Here is a 21,815-nt window from a genome sequence, read left to right as displayed (position 1 = left end):
CAAATCAACAGCTAACCTGTCCCAGGAGAGGCAATCCTGAAGCACTGTGCTGTGGGGAGGCTTAGGGCACCTCAGGTTACCTACAGAACAGGCACCAAAGGGCATCCCAAACTGTAGAACACGGGATCAGACTCCTCCACATCTCAACCAGCTCCAAACAGAAGGGCTGGGTACCACAGAGGGTCACAGCACTGCCCTTCAGCACACGGGGAATGTCCTCGCTCTCCTCTGAAATCCTGCTGCCAGGACACAAGGACAAGATGAAATCAGTCCGTGGAACAGCACAGCAGCAGCTCAGCCGGGACACCTGGGATTTCCTGAGGGAAACAAAAGCCTGTTCCTCAAGCACCATCAGTAAAAAGGACAAGAGACAAACACAAGAGCACAGGCAGCTGCTGGGGCTTTGGGCCACCACTGAGCCTTGTTTTAGTCAACATTTTGATGCCAAGAGTCTGAGGAACTGGAAACGCCAAGATAATGCTGCCACTGGCTCTTCCAGTGGTACAGAAAGCTGAAAACCAGGTGGTGGCTGGCTGAATGCCTCACGTGGGGATTGCTCTGCAGGTAAATGAATGACTAACAATGCTCACCTTATTCACAGGAACTCCTTTGTGCAGAACTGCTCAAATCTCAGCCACGAGGGATCCAGAAGCTCACTGTCTCTCGATGAAAATGCTTTTGATTTCAACCAAACAATGGCAGTACTGACTCCTATTAAGAGTAGCTCAATTAGAAGCAGCCAGAAAGGGCAGAGGAAAACCAGAGCAGCTTTACTCTGAGTTTTCTGACCTGTGCTTGCTTTGCATAAGGAGCAACAAAATCAGAAACAAGCAAATGCATACAGAATTCTTTTATTTAACTTAAATCATGTAGTACTGAAACTACTAGAAAAAAGCAGAGTAAGAGAAACTAAAGGAGCCTTAGCTTCAGCCATTCAAAATAGACAAAGTTTCTTCTTTTCATAATGTAAAGAATCCCGAGTATATCGCAATAACAGGAATAAATTCTTACAACAGAATATACAAAAACATTTTGAATTTTTTTTTATCTACTGATTCATTTTAATATAAACACAGGAATTTCTTTAGGAATAATTTATACACAGCAAGTCTTTTTATGTAATAAATTGGCCATGTTATTGTTTTAATTTTCTCTTAAAAAAATTTAAACAAGAAAAATTGGAAAATGTATTTGCAACTGCATCCATTCCTTAGCACTTTCTAGTTTTTTGTCCCAGAGGTAGACAAACTCTGGCCAATCCTTTCATCTCAAACCTCACTGGTTCAGAAAACAGAAGAAGAGAAAGGTGTCCCTGTCCACAGCAGAGAGGTTGGATCTTCAAGATTTTTAAATAACAATAAATAGGGACCCTGCCTTGCTCATTTCAACAAAGCTTCCAATGGTGCTCAACAGCTTTAGAGGCTGCACACAAGCATTTAAAGTGATAAGAAATTTGCAGAGAGTTCTTGAGTGGTAATTACCAAAACCACCTTCCCTCTTTCCCTTGTGCAGTCACATCCTTCCAGGCACGAGGCCCCCGCGGCACCGGCGCCTGGGGAGCAGCAGACCCCGCTCTGTTTCCCCCACCAGTGAGGTTCCTGTCATCCATCAAGGTAACTGCCCTACACAGCAAAGTGAAATGACCAGGTAAGATGATCCCACCCCAACCAGAGGGCTCTGGAAGACCAGGATACTGAAGATACAGAACATTTTCCCAATTCCTTTACTCGCTCGCTGTATACTGGGTCACAAAGCTTGGGGGGGACGGGGGAGAGGGACAAGCCATGAATTGGACAAGTCAGCAATTCCTTTTTGGCATATTGTAAAGCTAACTAGTAACTGGTACCATGGAAAAACTGATCACAGACAGACACACCCACACACAGACACAGAAAAGTGCCCTTAAATTATATTTTAGGCATTTATAAACTACAAACATTTTATAAAATTATTCTATGTACTTACAAAACGCAATGAAACATTTAATTAGTTCTTGTAAACCAGATCTTCGTCAACTGACTACCCGTAATCTACTGGACTTAAAGCCCTATTGAAAATGCTAATTAATGGTTACTAATCAACAGAACACATACCCCAAAAAATATATATGAGCACACACACGCCTATGCACACACACAAACTAGTGAAGTCCTAAGGTACTTGCAAAACAGGCCGACTGTAGGTGAGACCGATCCGTACAGGCCAATGACCAAGCTCCTGGTAAGGAATTCACTGCTCCAGCTGCCAAGTCCAGAGGTTTGTTTACAAGTACCAACCATCAGAATTCTGACACCTGAGCACTGATGCTGTCCCACAGATTAGGCTCAGGGTACCACCTCCAACTTCTGCCAAGCCCTTTGTCTCTGTAAATCCCCACTGCTTGTTTTCAGGTGTCTCCCCACAAACTCCTCCATGCTGACTGACCCGGCTGCTCCACGCCAGAGGCTGTTCAGCACCTCTCAGCAAACACTTCTGAACCTTCGAAGGTTCAGGTGTCCTTCGAAGCCCTCCTGTCTGCTTGAGTTCTGTATCTTCAGCACCCCTGGCCACTTGTGTTGTTTCTACACATCATTCTTCAATCCCTGTCTGCACATCTACTCACGGGTTTAAGTTGCAATATCTGGCTTTATCACTGGTTAGTAAGGAGTGGATCCCTTGCACCTTCCTCCACTGTTGTTCAGCCCAGTGATTGAATACACGTTGACAAACAAAATAAAAATAACAGGAAACAAGTGTTACTTGTACTAATGGAATGAAAAGGGTTTAAATACATTTATATATATCTATATTACAGATATACATATGCAGATATATATATGTATATATAGATATATATGTATGGAGTTACACCAACAGTAGGAGTGTTGTTCATTTAGACTCGGACTGTACCCAACACCCCACAGCAGTTCCCAGAGGGCCTGACAGCAGCTCCCTCTGGTCACCACTCCTCCTGGGCAAACTGGGCTTTCTTTCCTTTGTTTTAAGAGACCAAGAGGAGCATCAGTGCAGCTGCACCTGGAACCACTTGGCACCAGCTGGGAGGAGCAGGGGCATCACCCAGGGTGGCTCCACACCTTGCCCCGTGCTCAGCTGCCACCTCTGGTTCATCATCCCCCAAGGGGCACCTGATTTAGTGCCATGGCTGTGTCTGCACAGCAGCTGTGTTCCCTGCAACCACACCACCTCCTGCACCACGGGCAGTGCCAGTCAGGAGGGACCTGCAGTCCCAGCCGCCTGCTCCCCTCAGCGACGCCAGCTCCTTCTCCCACTGCAGCGAAACAGCTCGGTGCCATCCGTCAAAATGCTGGTTTTCAGGGCTGGGTGGGCTTTTGTGTTTAATTTATAAACAAACTGGATTACTTTAACTTTATTCAAACATAGCTGAAGTTCTAAATAAATTTTCCATACCAGACAAGCCAGTGGTCTCAGGGAAGAACAACATTACAAACCATATTATGACTCTATCAAGCCAACATTAATTCTCAGTTGTTCACATGCACAAACAACTCGATTTACTGTCCAAGGGAAGTCTGCATGAAAAACCCATGTGAATAAAGCTATTCAAAATGCACAAAACACGACAAAAAAAAAAAAAAAAAAAAAAAAAAAAAGCTATGGAAACAAACAGAACAAAAAAGGAATTAAGCTTGAATTGCAAACACAGAATGCAATGGTATCATGAAGGTGGTTTGGTCCAGGAGAGCTGACTGCCATCACGCACACGGACGCGAGGCCTCGTGGCTGTCTTCTACAGAAGTGCTTTTTGAAATGCTTCTCGTGATGCTACGTCATTAGTGTTTCTTCCTAATGCATTGTAAAACCACCTATGTACAATTCTACAAACCAGTAACTCGGACAGTTTTAACAAAACCCTCCTAGCCAGCTGAAAGATCTGAGGATCTCCAGTTGTGGTAATCAATATGTGCAAGGGAGGGGAACAGCCACTGCACCCAAAGGTCACTAGAACATCATCGAACATGGAAAACCAAACCGATGTAGTAAAAACTTCCAATTTTGCTGGTTTCTCAGGACTAGGGAGAAACGCTCCCTCCAAAGACAAACTGCAGTAATTAACCACAGCACTGTGTATCCAAGAGGCCGGGTACAACTCCAAGTAGCCAAGCACCACATTACTCAGATACCACAACCAACACCTGCACGAACAGCTGCCAGAGCTGGAAAAAAGGAAACATTATACAGCAAGTTGATGGTAAGCTCGTGTTAGTCCTGTGTGCTTGTAAACCAGTTACACGCTGTCAGAGGGCAGTTAAAATTTGATGGCTGGTCCATCAGAATCCACAGTTATAATGCATATAAACAGGGGAAGAAAAGGGAACTGACCTTTTACTGGCACATTAAAAGAAATCAATTCAATGTTAGTTTTGAAAAAAAGAATTTTTAAAAAAAAAAATCAGTGCTTTCATCAAACAGAAGCAGCAAGGACAAAAGCTGCAAATTTGATGTAGTATCATCATCAGGCAGCCTGTGACAGGTTTTAGTCAAGAAAGCAATGCCATCACATAAGAGCCAATTTATTTATGGGTTCTGATTCAGCCAAGTATCTTTTTGATGTTGGTGACATCTGAGCAAGAACTGGCAGGAATGACTTAGTCCATTCTACAGGACAAACAGAAAGAACATTCCCTTTAGTATTTCTTCTGGACCTTCAAACATTGTAAACATTTGATTTCTGTAACAGATTTCAGGAAATACTCACAATTTGCAGTTCCCATACTGGGTCAGCTGCATTTCCACTCATCCAACCATGCAGCATTTTGCTGCTGACCCAAGGGCTGCTGTGACAGCACATTAAAAAGCCCCTGTGTTTCCTTAAAGAATGGTCACCCTAAGTCAGACAACTCTTGGATTTCTCCTCACAATGAAAAATTTTCAAAAATCGGAGAAACCCCTTGGAAGTGAGGCAAATATTCTGAGGTGACCCTCTGTGACAGGCAGTGACTGTTCCCCTCCAGAACCTAGAGCATGTGGTATATGGAGTGAGAGGTTACCAGTATCAACGGCATTTATTGGCTGCTGAGAAATGTGAGATGTATTTTTTTTATATACACACATATAAAAAAAATAAGAGTGAGGTAGATAAATGTTTGAAAAAAAAAAATCAAAAACTGTCCCCCTGTCATACTCTAAAACCCTTATCTCAGTATTTAAATTCATTATGGGGCATCTCTACAGTGATTTAAACTGATATCACAAAAATAAATAAAAAATCCTACATAGAATACCTTCTTAATTAACTTTTTTTGTCTTTTTCATTTTCAAAAGGGAAAAATAACTATGGGACAGAGGCAAGAGAAGATAATGGGACCTAAACTACACAAGCAAAAAGCACTACAAACTTTTAAAAATCTCCAGTCAAAACTAGCAATCAGTATATTTAAACTCATTGTTCTTACTCAAAAGATTTGAACATTTCCATCCCAGAACCACCTCTTCCTGCCATCGTTTGGTTGGATCAGTGCTAAACAAAGGCCTAGACTGGAACTAAGGTAAGATGAGCAACTGGAACGACTCCTTGGGCGTCGACTTCCTGACGGCCCCTCCTTCCCCTCTCACCAAGGCTTCTGCAACTCAACAAGCTCACTCGTCTTCTTTTGTTCTGAGGTTTGGTCTGTGATTTAAGCCACAAGCTTGGACTTGTACAGGTTTCCATAGCTGCCAACACTTCACTGTTTGCCAGCCAAGCCGCCGGCCCCAGCTCCGAGCTTCCCACCAGCCCCACGGAAACGGCGCGGGGGCTTCCCTGGGCTGGGGGTGATTTTCTTCACCAGGGGTGGGAAGTGCAGCCCAGATGCCCTCCACGAGGGCTCCTCTCCACGAGGGCTCCTCTCCACGAGGGCTCCCCTGTCAGGAAGGGGAAGAGCTGGGGTTGGCTGGAGCCAGGTGATCGATGGCCACCCTAGGAATGAATGCCTGGCATCGCCAGCTGCACCTGGCACAGCTCTTGTTCACAGGGTGCAAGGGTTGAAAGAATCTTTTCAAGGATCAGTGACCCAAAAGCCTGGTGTCTGTGGTTGTACCCAACTAATAATTAAAAAAAAACAAAACGTGTGTGTTTGTGTCTGTGTGGGGATGGGTGGGTGAACGTGTGCCACGACCAGAACAAGCGGGGAGGGCAAGAGGGGTAAAGGACCCTTGTACAATGAATAAAAACACTGAACAAGAATGTACTAAATAGTTAACCTTTTGTTTCTGACCTGAGTTTGTATCACGCCTTGCACTGTAAGAGACTCGCGTGCTGTATGGGCAGAGGTTAGTGGGAAGGAAGGAAAAACTGGGGCTTAAAAACACCACACCACAGCACTGCCAGAGTGTTCCTGTGCAGGGTGTCCCTTCTTTCTCCTTGTCCCCCTCCAAAGCCCTGTAGCCCACACAGCCAAGATGTTGGAAAACAACTAATGGGAAGGAAAAAAAAAAAAAAAAGGAAAAAAAAAAAAAGAAAAAAAAAAGGAGGAAATGTATTTATAAAAAGGCATTAAACAGTTCATGGCAAATCATATGAAAGGTATCAGTTACTGGGAAGGAGGAAGTAAAAGTTACACACTATAGTACAAAGCATAAGAAAATTTGTTGAAGTGGAAGGGAAGGGAAGGAGGGCAGACCTGAAGGTTTTCATAGATTAAATCCACAAAGATAAAGAACAAAAAAAATAGCAGCTTTTTTCTGTACAGACATATAGATGAGTATCTGAACCGTAAGAAAGTTATAAAAGTGACACAAAAGACAATGTGTATGCAAATGATCCATGGTCTAACATAGAACTGCAAGACCCTTCGAGAAGTCTTAATAATAAAGAGAAAAGGTCAACAAAGCATCATAGACTCGAATCCGGTTACTGCGATATTTTGTCTTCTCCAATTTTTGTTTCTAGGTGTTTTTTTCTTGCAAGCCTGTGGAGGAAGGCAGGCTGCAACGATGGAGATCTCGGCCGCTTATTCTCAGGTTTTTCGTAACTCATTTTTGGCGGGCGGTTGACTTTTTTTGTACGAAATGCACGTGTTTTGTTTAGCTCACCACTGCCAGTTTTGTCCAGAATTCACTGGGATGGGGACAGGGGTGGAGGGAGGGCTGGTTCTTTACCCCATCCCTTTTATCTTCTCCATCACAAGAAAAAAAAAAATCATATTTTGTCCAGTTTTGAAAAAATATCTAGACAATTTGACTTTTTTAAATTTTTTTTTTTTAAATACCAGTGCATGACTGAATAGACATATTGGTCAGGATCTGTTTTGAACAGAGCAGTTGATTACTGTGCTCCTTCCATGACTACAAAAACAAAAAAAAAAGGAAACAAAAAAAACCAAACGAAAACAAAAAACAAAGAGTTCTCTTTTTTTTTTTTCTTTTTTTTTTTTTTTGGCAAAATTTGGCAGCGTTGAAAATGGTAACAGCCTTGGACGAATGATGGCCCTTTTTTATTCTTTTACATGTTCCTAAAAAGATTAAAGAGCAACATTAAAAATCCAGTCTTTTTTAGTTTAGGGTTTTCTTATGTGGGTTGTTTTTTCTTTTTTTTGTTTGTGGTTTTTTTTGTTTGTTTGTTTGTGTTTTTTTTTTATAAAGACCTACAGTGTTAGGCAGGTGCTTGCAGGGGTACTGGGAACCACCTGGCCTGCGATATCTTTGATCTGATAAAAGTGCTGTACGGTTGAACTTGCACGCAGATATGTTTCCCATTATGAAGCAAAAAGAGAGACAGAAAGAAAGAGAAAGAAGAGAGAGGAGAGAGGAGAGAGAGACATCAGATCTCAAGTTTTCTGTTGCTATTAAGTGTTAACATTAAGAGTTTTAAAAGGCCAACTGTGTGCCCCATGACTGGAGTCCTTGACTGAAACGAACATCTGCTTGCATATTGGAAAAAAAAAAAAAAAGGAGAAAAAAAAAAAAAAAAAAAAAAAAAAAAAAAAGACAGTAACTCGTTTACTGAAAAAAGGGTTCTCCCAAGTGCAGCTATGGCAGTTCTGAAGATCCACTGAGGTACAGTAGGCTTTTGAACATATTGTGATTTTGTTTCTTTCTTCCCGCAACGCCTGTGTGTGTGTGTTGTTTCCGCCGCGGCGCCGAGGATCAGCAGGCCGAGGACTGTGGCAGCGGCAGCGCGCGCTCGTTCTTGCGGCCGCCGTTCATGTGCGCGTACGGCTGTCGCTCCTCGAAGCTGGCCCGCAGCACCACCACGCCCGGGCCGTTCTCCGCCTTGTGTCCTGAGTGCTTGTCGCTGGGTTGCAGGGTGGAGGAGGGGTCTAAAGGAATGCTCTCCATGTTTTCAGTCTCCAGGTCAAGCTCCTCTGTGTCCGGAGGCTTGTTCTCTTCACTGTAGAAGAAGGAGACCTCTTTGAAGGCTGGGTCCAGCTCGTCTTTGATGCTACCGATGATCTCCAGGAAGGAGGGTCTCATTTTCGGGTTGTACTGCCAGCACATGCGCATCAGTTCAAACCTGGGCAGGGAACACACAGGACAAACGTTTACTGGGGTGTTCTAGAGCCGTGGCTGGGTCAGATCACACGTTTTAGAGAATCATTCCATTCTGAGGGAAGCCAAAGGGACAGAACTTCCACAGGCCGAGATCCCCAGGGTTGTGGTTTCAGTACCCATAACCAGCCACTCGCTTAAGAGTTGGACTTGATGATCCTGGTGGATCTCCTCCAACTACAATATGCTGTGAATGTCTGTGTCACATTTCCACCTTCCTTCTCATCACCCATCCACTCCCATACCTCCCACCTCACCTCTTCTGCTCCCTCCCACACACCTGCCCACACCTCATGTCTCGTGGGTACCTGACATCCAGAACCACTTCATACCTTTATTCTGACTTAGTAGTTCTCTTTTTCCTCTAAACTATCCTGTGCTTAGTCAGCCCTAAGCTACATGATTGTAGATACTCTTGGAGTATCTTTTTCAAACAACTCATCCCACCCCATCAAAACTGACTCGGAAAAAAATTAAAACAGGAAATACATGGAAGGTAAAGCACCGCCTTTTTCTCCTGAAAGAAGAAAATTACATTAAAATTAATTGTAATCCCCAGCGGACATTTGCCATTCTCATTCTCTAATCTTTTTATTTTAAAATTAGCTTGTTTTCATTTACGGCCAGGGATGCATTAATATTTTACGGAGTGTGAGATCATCTGTTTAAGCACATCCATGATTAGATCTGTACAATGTCCCATGCTGGCAAAACAAAACCACAAAATGAAACAGTAATACAGACATAATGAAAACGGCATTTTCATGACACAGCAAAATTGGATATTCCCAGGAGATCGCCCTGAGCTTTAAACATAACACAAGAAAGGATTTCACTGTCTGTGAAGGTGGAATAGGGATGTCTTCTGTTAACACAGCACAGTAATAGGACAAATTTAAATAAGAAAAGGAAGATTAGCATTAATTCTTCGAGCCAATCCTCTGTGTACACAGTGCTCAGAGGAACATGCTGTGTGGAGTCACTGCTGGCCAAAACTACTACTCTGTGCTAGAATAAGAATGGATCTAAAAATAAAATAAAGCCAAGAAAGATCTCTCAGTTAAGGTAATGCACGTCTCTGACCCACCTGCCAACACTGGGATCTGCAGCCCCAGTCACACTCCCTTGGCTTGCTGGGGTTTATTTCCCACCTCTGCCAGCCCTTCCCTTAAGCCTAAGGTCACCAAAACTTTTAGCTTCAGTTCTAAAGAACAACACCACCATATTTCCAACTTCCACTTTTTTCAGATTTTCAGAGCTCAAACGAGCAATTCTATTTCATCTTTCATTAGCTCTCACTGCCTTGTGCCCTCAGTTTACCAAATCTCATGCATCAGTGTGGGAAGACTGTATTTTTAAATTTAAACAGACAAAAAAAACCCCCCAAATTAAAATCACTCTCTTTTTGTATAGAGCACAAGTTCCTCCCAGAGAAACAACCCTGCTCTAGAACAACCCTTCCAACAGGACTGACACTGAGCTGGAGAACCCTGGGCTCTGCAGCACATGGTGGGTCTGGGGAGGGTTCAGGAGCCCTGGCCTGAAACCAAACCCCAGCAAAGAAAGGCTCTGTCCAGAAACTCAGGAAATTGGGAAATACTGTTGCACCTCCACTGCGCTCTCAGCTGAAGTGAACCAGCAGAGAGGGCAAGTGGCTGTGTTTGGGCTGCAAACACTGCTGAGTGCTTCAACCAAACCCAAAGCAATCCTCACTGAAGTGCATCTGAAGTGCCCAATATCCCTGCCAGAGCTGCACTGGCACAGCTCCTGTGAACCAACGTCAGCCACCTGAGAATGGCCTTGTGACACCCAACAAGAGCTGGCAAAACCAGTCTGTGCTGGGAGAACTCCCCGGGTACTCAATGCTGCATTGTAACCGCACGTAGACACGTAAACACTGCTCAAGTCCTGCTTGTTTTTGAGTCTGTGAAAAGCCTTTCAGAGCAAAAGCAACGCCAGACTATAAAACTGCACCGTACCCTCACCCACAAGCGGTGAGGAAAGCTTGAGACATAAATATATAAAATCCATTTCTGTTACTTCATTGCTGTTTCCCTTCCAGCTGACTGCTGTGTCCCTGAATAGAAGCTTGGCTGGAGCCAGGAACTCTGGATATTCACTGGCGCTGCGCCCCGAGGCCTAAGGGCAATGCTAAGGAGATACCACAAGCAGCGGAGTAATGCATGTGACATCAGCACAAACAAGGACATGTGATGTTTCTTTTAAGCCATTCCAGATTTAAAAACCCTACAGAGTTCCCATAAAAGGATTTTTTTTTTCCTTTTTAACTCTGTATGTTCGCAGGCCTTGTTTACATTATCTTAAACAAAATAAAAACCTATCCAATAGACAATGGAGGAATTTACAGGCTGTTAATACAACCTGAGCAGATTTATAAAGTACGTTCCTGACTGGTGGCAACTGAGCTCCGGGGAGCTGGAGGCACCACCACGGATCAGGGGAATAGCCAGCATCCCTCTGTGCATCTTTTGCTCAAAGAACTGAGCAGAAACTGAGTCCTGTTTTGACCGAGACAATTAAAAAAGAACAAACTGAAAATGGAAAGTTCCTATAGAAGCTGCATTCCATTTGTGCTTTGCAATACACTTGATTTGGTGGGGAAAAGCAGAAGGACCTCTCCTCCCCTGCTGGTGCCGTGTGCTGCCAGTGCCTCTGCAGAGCAGACCCTGGGCTCTAAGCAGGAACAAAGGGAAATCAGCACTGCGTAAATAGTCTACAATGCATGTGGGGGAAGCAAATCTGCTTCAAAAACAGAGTGGAATTCCAGCCTCCACAACTTTTAAAAGCCCCTTGGGAACACACTGTCTGAGAGCTTCAGCTGTACCAGAGCTCGGTGCCACGCAGCCGTCACCTGATGAGCAGTGCCATAACAATGGGAGGACATAAAAACATCACTGAGTGCACAGGAAGAGGAGAAAAACAGCAAAGCTTCTCCTGGCACCGTCTTACTGAACCATCTGTCTTATTGCATGGTTCTGTCTGCAGAGCCACGCGAGCTTTGCCAAGAGGGTGTAGCATAAACACAACTGAGGCTTGTTTCACCCTGTACAAGAGTAATGAGCCTCCAGAAATACCCTCCCCTCTGTGCTTTGCCCTTTTCACAGGGATTTACCACCTCCCAGCCACAGGACAACCCCCTGTAAAATCCCCCTTTGCTCAAGCATCCTTTGCCCTGCATAGCCACACTGCAGAACAGAACCTCTCCAGCTCCACCTTCTCACCTGCTTCCAGGCAGCACCTGGAACACCAGCCCAAGTGACCTCCCTGCAGCCAGGCTTTGCTTTTGGGACATCCTGAGTTGATATTAGGAGTCAATGCTAAAGTATTACAGGCCAGTCTCCACCAGCAAGAATTTGTGCTGCCTAAAAAATACCTCCCACTAGCACAGACATGCCAAGAAACCTGCCTTTAAACAGAATCTTTTAGCAATCTCCAGAAAAAAGAGGATCCCTTTGTTTACAGAGGGTCTCATAAAGCACTGGAGAAAGCAGTGGCCTGGAACATGCTGGGACGCAGGGTAAGATCCATGTGCAATTTCAGGGCTCTTAGACACTGTTAGAAACGTTCTTCTGCCCATGTCCTAATTTTCCTGTAGGTGCCCAGCTGAGGAGGAGGTTACTGGGCCCTGGAGAGGACCTCCGCCTACAGACCAGGTCTGATCCTGCAGCAGAGTGTGGGTGAGGACTGGGAGCAGTGGGGAGGTCACCGAGGGTGGCACAGCACTGTCACAGCACCCCGGGCAGAGAAAGAAGTGAAAACATGCAAAGACTAAAAGCACCACAGGAACACAAGAGGTTTTTGATTGCCAAGTGCATGTGCAGGGAACAAAGGTGAAGGTTACTCCTGGAGCTCCCTTCTGTTATTCCTACAACTGCCTATTTGAATTTCAACAGATTTGGGTGTCTGCACTAAAACAAAGACAAAACAAGCTGAAAGGGAGCAAAAGCAAGTCACAATGAGGTCATACTTTTTTTTTTTTTCTTTTTTTCTTTTTACATTTGGGATAAAGCCAAGATGTTTTATACTCAACTTTATCACTAAAAAAAAAAAGGCAAAGCAAAAAATTACCACTAATGTGGATGTGCCTTAGGTCTGAGTTCAGCCTCATTCCTTTCTCTGACAGAGCAAAGCAGCACAACTCGAAGGCAGATTTTTTTATTCTGCACCTCTGCACTGTCAGGCTGAATCCTGCTGGGCAGAACCAACGTGTGAACAGCTTCTCCATGAGGAGCAGCACCAGAAAGCCTTGGCTGTTACACACCGGTGCAGAGATTGGCTCTGCCAGACTTTACCCAAGTTCTCCCAGCTCACAAGCCAGGACCTAGAAAGTGGATTCATCCAGCAGCAACAGCCCTGGAGCAGAGGAGATTCCCAGAGGAGGGGGAGGAAGGAGAACTGGATGAGCAGCAGCAGCAGAGAGAACTCCTGGCCTGACCCCCCTCCCAGCCTGCTCAAACCACACAGGGCCCAGCTCAACAGGGAATTTCTAACCCTGAGTCCCTCCCCAGTGAGTCTGTTCTCACTGCAGAGTGCTTTCTCCTGCGAACCCAGGGAGCTGAAGGCATTTGTGCCCACCCCCATTACACAGCTCTGGCCGTGTTAAACAATGTCCAGTCCACCCGACTGCCAGGAATTCTCCACAGCATCTCGAAAAGGAAGGAATGTGAAACCAAGGAATCACATGGCAGCTACACCTCCCCCTGCATATACCACCCACCCCTCTCAAACAACAAAACAACACTGCCTGTCATCTGAAACCACAGCCAGGCTCCAGCCAAAAAAGCTATTTTCCTAAGAATCCCAAGCAGCTGAGGCCCTTAAGTGATTGTATCCCTTCTGTGGGCCTCCAACAAATTTCAATAACTGCAAGACGCAGTATTTCCTTCCCAAAAGTCAGTTTGGGAAGTATATCAAAGCAATAAAGTCTGAACAACTGAAACTGCTGTACACAAAGGCCAGCAGAAGTATTTCAGCAATGTAAAGCTAAAACTGAAGCTGCTGCACTGCACACCCTCTGCTGCTGCAGGGCTTTGGGTCGATCCTGGGGCAGGGAGAGGTTTTCCTGTGGACAACCTCACCCTGTGTTTGCAGGGAAGGAAACTTTTAGCAGGGGGATTTGTTTATCTCAACGGGACAAGTGCTGCGACTGAAACAGCAGATCTAACCCAGGTTCTCATACATTGATTCAGATGACTGCTGAACTAAAAAGTTGAATTCCAGTGTTGACACACATTTCAGCTCCTCCCATGCTCTTTTCTCTTTTCGTGCTCAACAGAATTACTTTAAGCAGAAGAGATATGATTTGGGCACAGAGCCTCCTGATGTAGCAAACGTCACTCATGAAGCGACATTTTTATTAAGCCAAATTTTCTTCCGTAACACAAAGCTCGGATTTTGTTTGCTTGTTAGAGGACACAGCCCAAGGTGAGACTCTGCAAAGCTGTTTTCTGGAATGTCTCCCTACGATAAAACACAGGACTGCCGGAGACGGAGCAGCCGCTGTCCCTGTGTCCCGGCCCCTGCAGGGCTGTGAGTGTGCCCGCAGGGCAGCGGTGGCACTTACAGCATGTCGGGACAATTGTCGGGCTTCTCCAGCAGCCCGCCCTCCATGACGAAGCGCAGCACCTGCTCGTTGGTCATGCCCTGGTAGGGCTGCTCGGCCAGCGTGGCGATCTCCCACAGCACCACTCCGAAGGACCTGCGGGGAACAGCACACTTTTAGCACTCCTGACAAACGGCGTGTGTTTCTCACAAGATGCTGAGTGCTGGCTGACTGGGGGTATTTTCTTTCTTTTACCGAAGAATTCCATTTGCCCGTGGTGACAAGTCACAATCCCTCCCTGGAGAGACTGCTGACCTCAAACACCTCTACTCTAGTGAGAAAAGGGCTCAGGTGAGAGAAACTCAGTTACCCCTCTGTGACATGCATGTAACTATGCTCTTGAAACAGAGCTTCCAGCTCCTTCCAGATAACTACAAAGGACAGCAGAAGTGAAAAAAGCAGTTTGTCTAATAATAGGAATTGATTACTGGCAAAGGAAGATAAGCATAGTTATGTAATTGGGTAGTTTGGACGTAAGTATTGACACTTTCTAAAAATATCTCCATTTAAAATTAGATTATTGAGCAGACACAGCTCAAATTGTCTGCCCTGCACTGAAGAGTCATCTACTTTTAGAGCTGCTGGGCAAAGAAGGAAAATCTCGATGCTGTCTGACTTGTGTGGCAAAATGCTGAGTCAAGCTGAGTGAAAAACACGCAGTTCCACTGGGGGGGTGTTATGAAAACAGGAGTCCAGTGTCATTAGCTGGTTATGGCCCAGTGGTTTTATTTTTCAGCTATCCCTGGGATCTAAACTGGTTTGCATCTAGAGCCAGAAACCACAAACTGCCTTGCAATTGTTTTCCTTCGAGGGGAGGGAGGGACAGGGGGTCAACTCAACATTTGGGTGCCTTTGAAGCTCCTTTGATCACCGCAGGGATAACGAGGACAAGTTTTGCACACCTCCTCGTCAGATTATCCTAACAAATAAACTCAGGTTGCTCCTCCCAGGCAACTACCAGCTCTGAAAGAATGCAAGATGCTGAGGATTTATTTATAGAAATCCACCCTCACTGAGAGCAGTATTACATTAATTTTAAAATGTCCTCCTTCCCTAACTACAACAAAACCAGCCTAATTACCTCATTCTTCAGCCTGAAAAGCAATAAAAGAATGAGTTGCTAAAATAAAGCTCCACCCTTCAAATCTCCAGACACTCTTTCTTCCTGCAGTTGCCATTTCACCTTACAGCTTATAAATCCTGGACTCCAACCACTCAACAGGGTTTTATCTTTTTGACATCTTGGCTTCTAAAACTGATCTCAAAGAACATGGACCTAACTACATGTCACAATATCTGGCCAGAAAGGCAGGAAAAACAATCTCAACCTTTTGTTTACTATTTGATGCAAATAAATGCACCCCAAAACAGCCAAGCTCCACAGTTTACACTGAGCAATTTCAAATCTGAACCAATAAAAGGATTCAGGGAGTTTTCCCTCACATGAAGTGACCTCAAACGTATGATGTCTGGTGCAAAAGTCACTGAGAAGGAATGATCTTTTTAGCCATAAGCAGATCAAGTAAATAGACAGTATTTTAAGTTCCACTACATTTGGAATTTAGATTGAAATTTCTCTGTAGCTGTGGATACATATTCTAAACAAATAGCGATTTTCTCGTGTTGAGCCTGGTTTTTTGTGCCTCCAGACAAGCACAACCCTGTGAACCAAATTTCAGAGTAAATCACTTCCAACAATTAAGATGCCAAACCATCCCAAGGAGAAACTCTCTGAAATACCCACGAGTACTGTGAGCCTCCTCTCCATAAAACAGTTTTTTTCCTCTCTATGCTTATAAGTAAAAATCTGTCAAGATTTTACTGCTCCTTCTCTTCAGCTTTCCAATCCTGTAATCAGTAAACTACTTTCCAGGCCAGGATATTCACTCAGATTGCCCCACTGATGAACTGCAATATGGTTTGCACAATCCTGTTTTGGACTGACTGAGCAACCAACAAATGCCAAATCATGGAATCCCAGGATGGTTTGGGCTGGAAGGGACATTAAAGCCCATCTTGTTCCACTCCACTCCCTTGGGCAGGGACACCTCCTACTATCCCAGGGTGCTCCAAGCTCTGTCCAGCCTGGCCTCAGGCACTTCCAGGGATGGAGCAGCCACAGCTTCTCTGGGCAACCTGTGCCAGGGCCTCACCATCCTCTCAGGGAAGAAATTCTTCCCAATATTCAATCTAAACCTTCTCTCTTTCTTGTGAGGGAAACACTCACGTACTTCCTGCAACAATTACAGCACTAATTTACATCTGACACCTTACTTGGTGTCACATTTAGTTTTTTGGTGTTTTTTTTTTGGTTTGGAATTTGAGTTATATTTAAAGAATAACATCACTTAAGAGTCCCAGGCTAAAAGAAAGCATGTGTGAAACACACATGGGACATCCTCAATGCTCATCCTGAGCTGCTGCTGAACTCTTCAGAGGCAATGGCTGGACCTGAAAATTCCTGTTGTGTGGTAAGAACAGGCAGCTCTGCCAAGCTCCTCACTCCAGGCTTGGTCAGTTCTGCATCTGGGGATTTTCTAGTGATATAGTCCAAATTTCTGTCTGCTTTGTGAAGCCATTACAAGTCCCAAAATCCTTTTACTGGGGGGACTGCCAAAAGCATGCCTGCACTGTTCCATCAGATAAATGGCTGATACAGGGCTTCCCTTCAACTCAGTGTGGTTGTTTTCATCTGCTTCCAAGTCTGAGGGTTACTGGATTCAAAAGTAAGTTACTAGCCATATGTAAAATAAAATTTAAGCATCATTCTGGTGCTTTGCTTTCTCACTTTAATTCTTCTTAGGAACTTTTTGTTCAGAGCTGGTACTGTGATCTACAGACCACTGACTCCAAACTCCTCAAGCTGCTCAAGGAAAATGCAGTTTACTCCTAAAACACCATTCCTACTGACTTCTAGACATTTGGAGGCAATCAGCTGCCAATTCTGTAACAGATCAGCAGTAAAAACATCTTGTTAGGAAGGCAGAGAAATCATAAAAGACAGAGGAGAGGTTCTGCCAGTACACAGCCATCTTCTGCCAAATCCTCCCTACCTATCTCCAAAATTGTGGGGGAAATTGTTCCAGGGGATTACTTCTCCCAAGTACACGCCTCTATTAATAACTGCACAGATACAGCAAGCATGCAGTGTGCTTTGAAAGAAAACCCTATTTCTGCATCTTGCAATACATAAAACAAGCAAACAAAGCTCCAAATGGGGAGGGATATGCACAAGGGAGAACTCCCCAAAAAAGCTTGGGAGTGTACACAACCCATCTGGGGGAAAGTGATATTATTTACACAGAAGGTTTTGATGGAAAAGCGGGTCAGCACTAGGAACCTTTCTAAATTCTTGGCAACTTTTAATGCTTTTCTTGAAGGACGACAATTTAAAAAATGACAACTTGCTCTTCCAGGTGAAGGTAATGTTTTTCACTGCAGAACTGATTTTACAATTAACAGCAGGAAACATGCTGCCACCTCCAGTTTTAGAAATCCATTTAATTCTGCTCTCCCTGAGAGCAAAATTTAACCTCACGAGTTCTTGCTGAAACATGAACTCATGGAACAAGAGAGTTACCTGTGAATGGACAGGAGAAGCAGTACACTCAGTTAAGTCTACTAAAAAAGAGAGGCTAAATAGGAGGAGATAAAGCAGTTTTTCAGAGCCCCTTTTTTGTTACCAGACATCGGAGTGCGTTGTGAAGACTCCATCTTTGAGCGATTCCGGGGACATCCAGCGGACAGGCAGCAAACCCTTCCCTCCTTTCCGGTAATAATCTGTCTCGTAGATATCTCTCGTCATGCCAAAATCTACAAGGCAGAAATACTCTGAGTTTGTGTGAGAAAATGATGAACATTCCCCCTTCCTACACGGCAGAGAATCACACTTGGGTGTGAAGAATCTGCGATTTTGCAGACACTTCAGCTGCTGCCTTGGGGCTGGTGACCTTCCCTCCCAACACCAACAGACTGCGCCACTGACTTCAGGGGTGACAAGTCTGAACGGTTTAAATATAGGAATATGCAAAGTTCCAGCATTTATGCTCAAGCTATGCAGTAAGATGGGTCTTCTGAAGGTCATATAATTCACTAATTGTTCCCAAAATTCAATGATTTTCGTTTTTTTAAGGCGTGTGAGGAGCTCCTTTAGTATTCATAACTATTGTGTTTAATCGAACAATCTCACATGCTGAAGTAAATACTTCTCTTGGTTTTCTTTTTTCTATTTCCAAAAGTAATTCCCAGTTTCTGTACAATATTCCATTTCAAGTGCCACAGAAGATTATGCTGTTCATTTGTGATTAACACACCTGAATATTAAAGACATACTTCCAGTTTATATCCATGCTTAGCTGTAAATTCATAAGCATTTGCAAGACTTGTATCTAAAAATGGTTACCATCCCCCTGATGGTAACTCAGATTTATTCCAGTGTTTTTTTCTCTACAATCAGCCTGAGACAGAACTGCTGGGTCTCACACTTGCCTATTGACACCATTTCCTGTCTTCTCAGACATCAACCAGAAAGTAAATAAATTAGAGGTCATGAGTCCTCTGACTGACATTAAATGCTGTCTGATGACACACAGGGCAAAATCCATTTTACCAACACAGGCCTGCAACTGCCCCTTTTTTCCCCAGGAAACATGTACAGAACTCCCCCTGCTCTCTGAGTTATCACCAGTCTGTGGTGAGTGACCAACCAGGCGTACCAGGGACACCGGTACCCTCGGTGATTATGACTAAAAAGCCCATCTGTGCAGCTCCTCCGTCACTCCCACACACCAGGGGGACTTTATCCTGGCTGAATGGAAGATTCTTTCAAAATGTAATGCAAATAAGAAACAGACATGCAGCGAGCGCAGGGTAGTGTGGCACAGAGCTCATCCTCTGAGATGTGAACAGCCCGAGTTGGTGTGTTCCAGCCAAGATGCTCCTGAACTCTTTCTGCATGAGGGGATTTTCAATGCTGCTACATAAACAAGAGCAGGGCAGCACGTTTAAAAAATGCTTTTGGGGTAACCATGAACATGTTAAAGGGAATAAATGCACCGTATCTTCAGTTTACAGAATTGTAATACAAGCTGATGGGGGCAGGAGGAGAAAACCGGAATGGGAAGGATTTAGGCTGACTTCCCACGAACCTGCAGAAAATACACAAAATCCCCAAAAGATCTTATTTCCTAATTAACTGACTCAAAATGAAATCATTTTTTCTTTCTCCCAAATGACAGGATTACTTACACAAATTATCAAAATAGCTGAGTTAAGCTCAGAGAAAAAGAATTAGTTTCCTACAGCAGAAGGCTGTTGCTATACACGTTATTTTAATATGCACAACTCAAAAACAGCCAACAGCTTAAAATCACTCTCTGGAGAGAAGACTGAAAAAACTCATCTGACACTATTTTGGAGGGATGCTGAAAGGAAAAAAAAATGGTGATCTAACAGCAGAGCAGAAGAAAAGCCATTCAGCTGTCTGGGAAGCAGAACTCCAGTTTAGACTGGAAAGCACCCAGCTGAAGTCATTCCACTTCCAAGTCAGATATGACTTAAAATAATCCTAAAATTCTCATTCTCAAATCAATAAACAGGAGGTAGAATTATTTTTGTGCATTAACAGAGACATGAATGACACACCAGCAGTAACTCCACCATCCACCCCGTTGTCTGCAGTACCTGAACCTAAATCACTTCCCCACCAGGCTCTTTTTAAACCCACATGCTGTACTGTTGCCTCACTGGAACAACAACAAGCAGAGGTATTCCAGAGGTTTCAACTCACTGTTAACTGCTCACAGGTCTTAAATCACGAGGAATGAGCAAGCAAGGAACATATTTCATTCTGCAGATATTTAAACCAGAGCTCAGTTAAACAAATAAATAAACAAATAGCCCTCTAAGGCACTGATTTTCCAGGATGATTCTGTGAGCTGAGTGAGGGTCAGGAGAGCCCACCTCCAATTTTGACAGTGAAGTCCTCGGCCACCATGCAGTTCCTGGCGGCCAGGTCCCTGTGCACGAACTTGTTGGCGTTGAGATAGGCCATGCCGTCGGCGATCTCTCCTGCCATCTGGATCATCTTCTTCAGCGTTGGGGGTGCCTGACCAGGGTTGTTCTGAGCAACAGGAACATCCAACAGTTAACACCACAGCCATTCTCTTGTGCACATGCTGTCCCCATGTTCTGATCCTTCAATTTATCCGCACTGGAATTTCTAGATCAAGGGCAGAAGGGGCTGAGCTCATTTTCTACAAAGGCTGCTGTGATTTCAGTGGCAACTGACTGGTGTGTCATCTTTATCCTTCAGACCCTGTATCATATGTGACAATTTTAGCTGTTAGTTTGATGGCCTATGCGTGAGAGTTTACACAGGAGCTAGGATAACAGATTTTACTTTCCAGCAGCGGTAATGGGCAGGACACACAACATGAAACAATTATCCTGACACCTGCTCTTAAACCAGCCAATTTCTGTAACATCTTGATGAGAAAGTAGATCAGACAAGAGAGCTAATGCAAATCTGGAAAAGAAGACTCAGTGACACAAGATGGGACCTACTCCATGTGGCACCCTGGGCTGCCTCATGGAAGAGCTGCTGGAGATCACACAACAATTCATGTTCTTTCCTCAGACTGAAGGAGAAGGGCAGGAAAGGCTAATTGCCTGCTGCTTCCAACGTGAGGCTGTCTTGTTCAAGATGATTCAAACTGAAGAAATAAACATCCAGCAACTCATGACTCACCTCTGTGTCTGGCCTCAACGATCTCAGGTAACTTTTGAGGTCCCCACGTGTCATCAGTTCCATGATAACCAGTGTAGGCTGGCCCTGAGAAACAACACCAAGCAGCCGAACCTGGCAGAGGAAAAACAAATGTTCAGTACAAGTATACAAGTACAGCTAATTATCATTTATTCATGTTGATATGTAGCCCTGTGGGAACCTGTGGGAAAGGTCTGAATGTAGATTTGGATCCACTTTCTGACTGGGGTTTCATGATAATATTACAAAGCTGTGCAGAGTTGAAGCTGAAATCCCAAATTCCCACTTCAGTCAGGGCAGACATGCCCGGAACAGCCTGGTGTCACTGAGCACCAGGGCTGGATGAGTCCCAGCCACGTCACATCCTCAGGACTCACCACATGGTGACAGTTGAACTCCTTCATCACCGAGGCCTCGTTCAGGAACTCGATCCTCTCGCGCATGCTCGCAGACTCATTGACCGTCTTGATGGCCACCCTGGTCTCTGGCTCATCCTTCACCACTCCCTTGGCTATTCCCTCGTACACCATCCCAAAGGAGCCTTGCCCAAGCTCCCGGCACATGGTGATCTTCTCCCGGGGCACCTCCCACTCGTCTGGAACATACACTGAGGGGAGAGACAAGAGGCTGTGATGTTCCACTGCTGCCCGTGCTGGGAGCACTCCCTGCTCCCCAACAGCTCTGGGGTTCAAACCCCACACAGAAAGCTGGGACCTTGCACCACGTGTGCTAACAGGCCAGGGTCGGGCCCACACAGACGCAGGGGGGTGATGGCATACAAATAAATCTGAAAGAAAGGTGGACTTCAAGCGGCCTCACTATAGAACTGATACTGAGATAGAAATAAGGAACCTCAAAGCACAAAAGTAGAGTGGGAAGAGGCTCAAATCAATGCTTTAGATTAAATCTTTTCTTGGAATCTTTGCTCTCCTAATTCTC

At 44.6% G+C, this 21,815-nt stretch overlaps 1 protein-coding gene across 1 annotated transcript in view; it reads right to left on the bottom strand.

Annotated features, from left to right (window-relative positions):
• Positions 1-835: 835 nt before the first annotated feature.
• The window catches only part of IGF1R (insulin like growth factor 1 receptor), a 171,359-nt gene continuing 150,379 nt past the window's right edge, over positions 836-21,815 (bottom strand). The window contains exons 16-21 of the mRNA XM_066328270.1: positions 21,254-21,483; positions 20,859-20,969; positions 20,072-20,231; positions 17,794-17,923; positions 14,072-14,206; positions 836-8,452 (exon numbers count right to left, since the gene is read on the bottom strand). Coding sequence (XP_066184367.1) covers positions 8,086-8,452; positions 14,072-14,206; positions 17,794-17,923; positions 20,072-20,231; positions 20,859-20,969; positions 21,254-21,483 — 1,133 coding nt within the window. The 3' untranslated portion in view covers positions 836-8,085. The remainder of the gene's footprint in view (positions 8,453-14,071; positions 14,207-17,793; positions 17,924-20,071; positions 20,232-20,858; positions 20,970-21,253; positions 21,484-21,815) is intronic.

This window comes from Sylvia atricapilla, chromosome 13 (assembly GCF_009819655.1).
Source record: "Sylvia atricapilla isolate bSylAtr1 chromosome 13, bSylAtr1.pri, whole genome shotgun sequence".
Taxonomy (NCBI): Eukaryota; Metazoa; Chordata; class Aves; order Passeriformes; family Sylviidae; genus Sylvia; species Sylvia atricapilla.
This window is presented reverse-complemented; position numbering and strand designations above follow the sequence as displayed.